This window comes from Colobus angolensis, unplaced genomic scaffold, assembly GCF_000951035.1.
Source record: "Colobus angolensis palliatus isolate OR3802 unplaced genomic scaffold, Cang.pa_1.0 Scaffold66, whole genome shotgun sequence".
Classification (NCBI taxonomy): domain Eukaryota; kingdom Metazoa; phylum Chordata; class Mammalia; order Primates; family Cercopithecidae; genus Colobus; species Colobus angolensis.
The window spans coordinates 3,848,113-3,851,241 of NW_012120265.1; the positions used below are offsets into that span (position 1 = coordinate 3,848,113).

At 51.0% G+C, this 3,129-nt stretch overlaps 1 protein-coding gene across 1 annotated transcript in view; it reads right to left on the minus strand.

Annotated features, from left to right (window-relative positions):
* Positions 1-3,128, minus strand: part of PBX4 (pre-B-cell leukemia homeobox 4) — a 56,104-nt gene extending 52,976 nt beyond the window's left edge. The window contains exon 1 of the mRNA XM_011925881.1: positions 3,073-3,128. Within this exon, the coding sequence (XP_011781271.1) occupies positions 3,073-3,113 (41 nt within the window). The 5' untranslated portion in view covers positions 3,114-3,128. The remainder of the gene's footprint in view (positions 1-3,072) is intronic.
* Position 3,129: the final 1 nt, after the last annotated feature.

Consider the following 3,129-nt stretch of genomic DNA (forward strand, 5'->3'; position numbering starts at 1 on the left):
AAAAAAAAAAAAATCCAAATTAGCCAGGCATGGGGGCACGTGCCTGTAATCCCAGCTACTCAGGAAGCTGAGGGAGGAGAATTGCTTGAACCCGGGAGGCAGAGGTTGCAGTGAGCCAAGATCACGCCACTGTACTCCAGCCTGGGCAACAGTGTGAGAGTCCGTTACACACACACAAAATTCACTGAAGAACAAATGCAAGCATTATCCACGTTTTACTCTACCTCGTCCTTCCTAGTACTGCTCTTTACCTGGCTTTGTAACCCCTCCCCACTACAGGGCTCTAGTGGGTACACAGTCCACATCACCAGACCCTAGTTCCATACTCAGAGACCGTCCTTCACCTTACAACAGTCCCCATTCAACAAGGCCTCATCCTCCAAAAAGACTTCAGTCCTTTCCTTTCCTTTTCTCTAATAATCAGTGCAGGACCCAGACACAGTGGGCTGCCTTGTGAAGCAGATTCTACAGATCCTGGCTGGCTGACAAGTGGTGAGTGGAGGTAAACAGGATGGGAGGTCTTAAAATGCCTTTATTTTTTCCCATTGCAACTGGAATAAATAGTCCAAACTCCCTACTGATTGTTACCCAGATGACAAAAACAAAACTCTTTTTTTTATTGAGACAGAGTCTCACTCTGTCACCCAGGTTGGAGTGCAGGGGCGCTTGAACCCAGGCACCTCCTGGGTTCAAATGATTCTCCTGCCTCAGCTTCCCAAGTAGCTGGGACCATAGACATGCACCATCATGCCCGGCAAATTTTTGTGTTTTTTTTTGTTTTTTTTTTTGAGACGGAGTCTCGCTCTGTCACCCAGGCTGGAGTGCAGTGGCCGGATCTCAGCTCACTACAAGCTCCGCCTCCCGGGTTTATGCCATTCTCCTGCCTCAGCCTCCCAGGTAGTTGGGATTATAGGTGTGCACCACTGTGCCTGGCTAATTTTTGTATTTTTAGTAGAGATGGGGTTTCACCACGTTAGCCAGCATGGTCTCGATCTCCTGACCTCGTGATCTGCCCGTCTCGGCCTCCCAAAGTGCTGGGATTACAGGCTTGAGCCACTGCGCCCGGCAAATTTTCGTATTTTTAGTAGAGATGGGGTTTTGCCATGTTGGCCAGGCTGGTCTCGAACTCTTGACCTCAGGTGATCTGCCTACCTTGGCCTCCCAAAGTGCAAGGATTATAGGCATCAGTCACTGTGCCTGGCTGAAAAAACAAAACTCTTTACTGAGACTCGTAGGCCCCATGTAATTGGGTTCCAGCCTCCCTTTATTATTACTATTTTTTTTTTGTTCAGATAGAATCTTGCTCTGTCGCACAGGCTAGAGTGCAGTGGTGTGATCTCGGCTCACTGCAGCCTCCGCCTCCCAGGTTCTAGTGATTCTCCTGCCTCAGCCTCCCAGGTAGTTGGGATTATAGGTGTGCACCACTGTGCCTGGCTAATTTTTGTATTTTTAGTAGAGACTGGGTTTCACCATGTTGGCCAGGCTGGTCTTGAACCCCTGACCTCGTGATCCACCCGCCTCGGCATCCCAAAGTGTTGGGATTACAGGCGTGAGCCACCGTACCTGGCCCTAGCCTCCCTTTAAACTCAACTCTTTCCCTCCCTGGCTAGGAACTTTCTCTTCCAAGCCAGGCTCCGCTTTTTACATCCTCTTTCCCACCTCAGGGCCTCTGAAGGTGCTGTTCTCTCCACAGATGTTCTTCTCCACCTGGCTTCCTACAGCATGCAACCCCTATCCCTACAGCTTTTATTGCCATTTATTTTATTTTTTTCTTTTCTCAGATTGGTGCAGGGAGGTGTCACTATGTTGCCCAGGCTGGTCTCAAACTCCTGGATTCAAGTGATCCTCCCACTGGTAGGCAGCTGGGATTACCTACCCATGCCTGGCTTATACTTTTTTGCTTTTGTTTGAGATATTGTCTAGCTCTGTCACCCAGGCTGGAGTGCAATGCCTTGATTCGGCTCACTGCAGCCTCAGCCTCCTAAGTAGCTGGGACTACAGGCTTGTGTCACACCTAACTAATTTTTTAGTTTTATTTTTGGTAGAGACGAGGTCTTACTACATGGTTCAGGTTGGTCTTGAACTCCTGAGCTCAAGCAATCCTTCTGCCTCAGCCTCCTAAAGTGCTGTGATTACAGATGTGAGCCACTCCACCCAGTCCGTATTTTTTGCTATTTACTTTCCCTCCCCTAAATCATGAACTCGAGAGCAGGGACTGTCAGCACCCGGTTCCCTATGCAGTTACTGTAAGGATTCAATAAAAATTTGCTGAATTCATTAAAAAGAAAATAGGTCTTCCATCTCCACCCACTCCACTAACCCTTTTCCCAAAAGTTCTGGATGGTTCTCACACCAAGTTACCCCAATTCAATTCTTCAGTCTCCTGTAGAGACATTCCTGAGTCCCATTCCCCACCACTCACTCTCCATCATCTGTCCTGGAAACTTCCCACCCACAGGCTGGGCTCGGTGGCTGGGGCCTGTAATCCCAGCACTTTGGGAGGCCGAGGCGGAATAACTGCTTGAGCCCAGGAGTTCAAGCAACTATAGTGAGACTCCCTGTCTCTACAAAATATACAAAAAAATTAGCCGGGCGTGGTGGCATGTGCGCCTGTGGTCCCAGCTACTCCGGAGGCTGAGGCAGGAGGATCAACTGAGCCGGGGAGGTGGAGGCTGCAGTGAGCCACGATCACGCCACTGCACTCTAGCCTGGGCGACAGAGCGAGACCGTGTCAAACAACAAAAAACTTCCCACCTGCAGAAGTCCCATTAACGTACCCATTTAGTCATTCACTCGTCAAAAGTACCGTACGTGCCCATTTCTCAGCCCTACTCCCTAAACCCAACATTCTCACCCCAAGATGAACTGCTGAAAATCCTTCACGCCACTGCTCAGCCCCATAAGGCCCGTCCAGCCCGTTCCATTTGAACCCCATACATCCCTTCGTCCTCGGGCCCCCCCCCAGCCCTCCTCAAGCGTCCCTTGTCAGTCTGCCCTCTCCGCCCTGTCCCCTCTGCCCGCCACCCTCACTGCCACGACCCTGCGTGGCCCCGCCGAGCCCGCGGGCAGCACCTGGCCTGCGCCTCGTCCAGGCTTTGGTCGGTGACGGCCATGATCTGCTGCAGGACG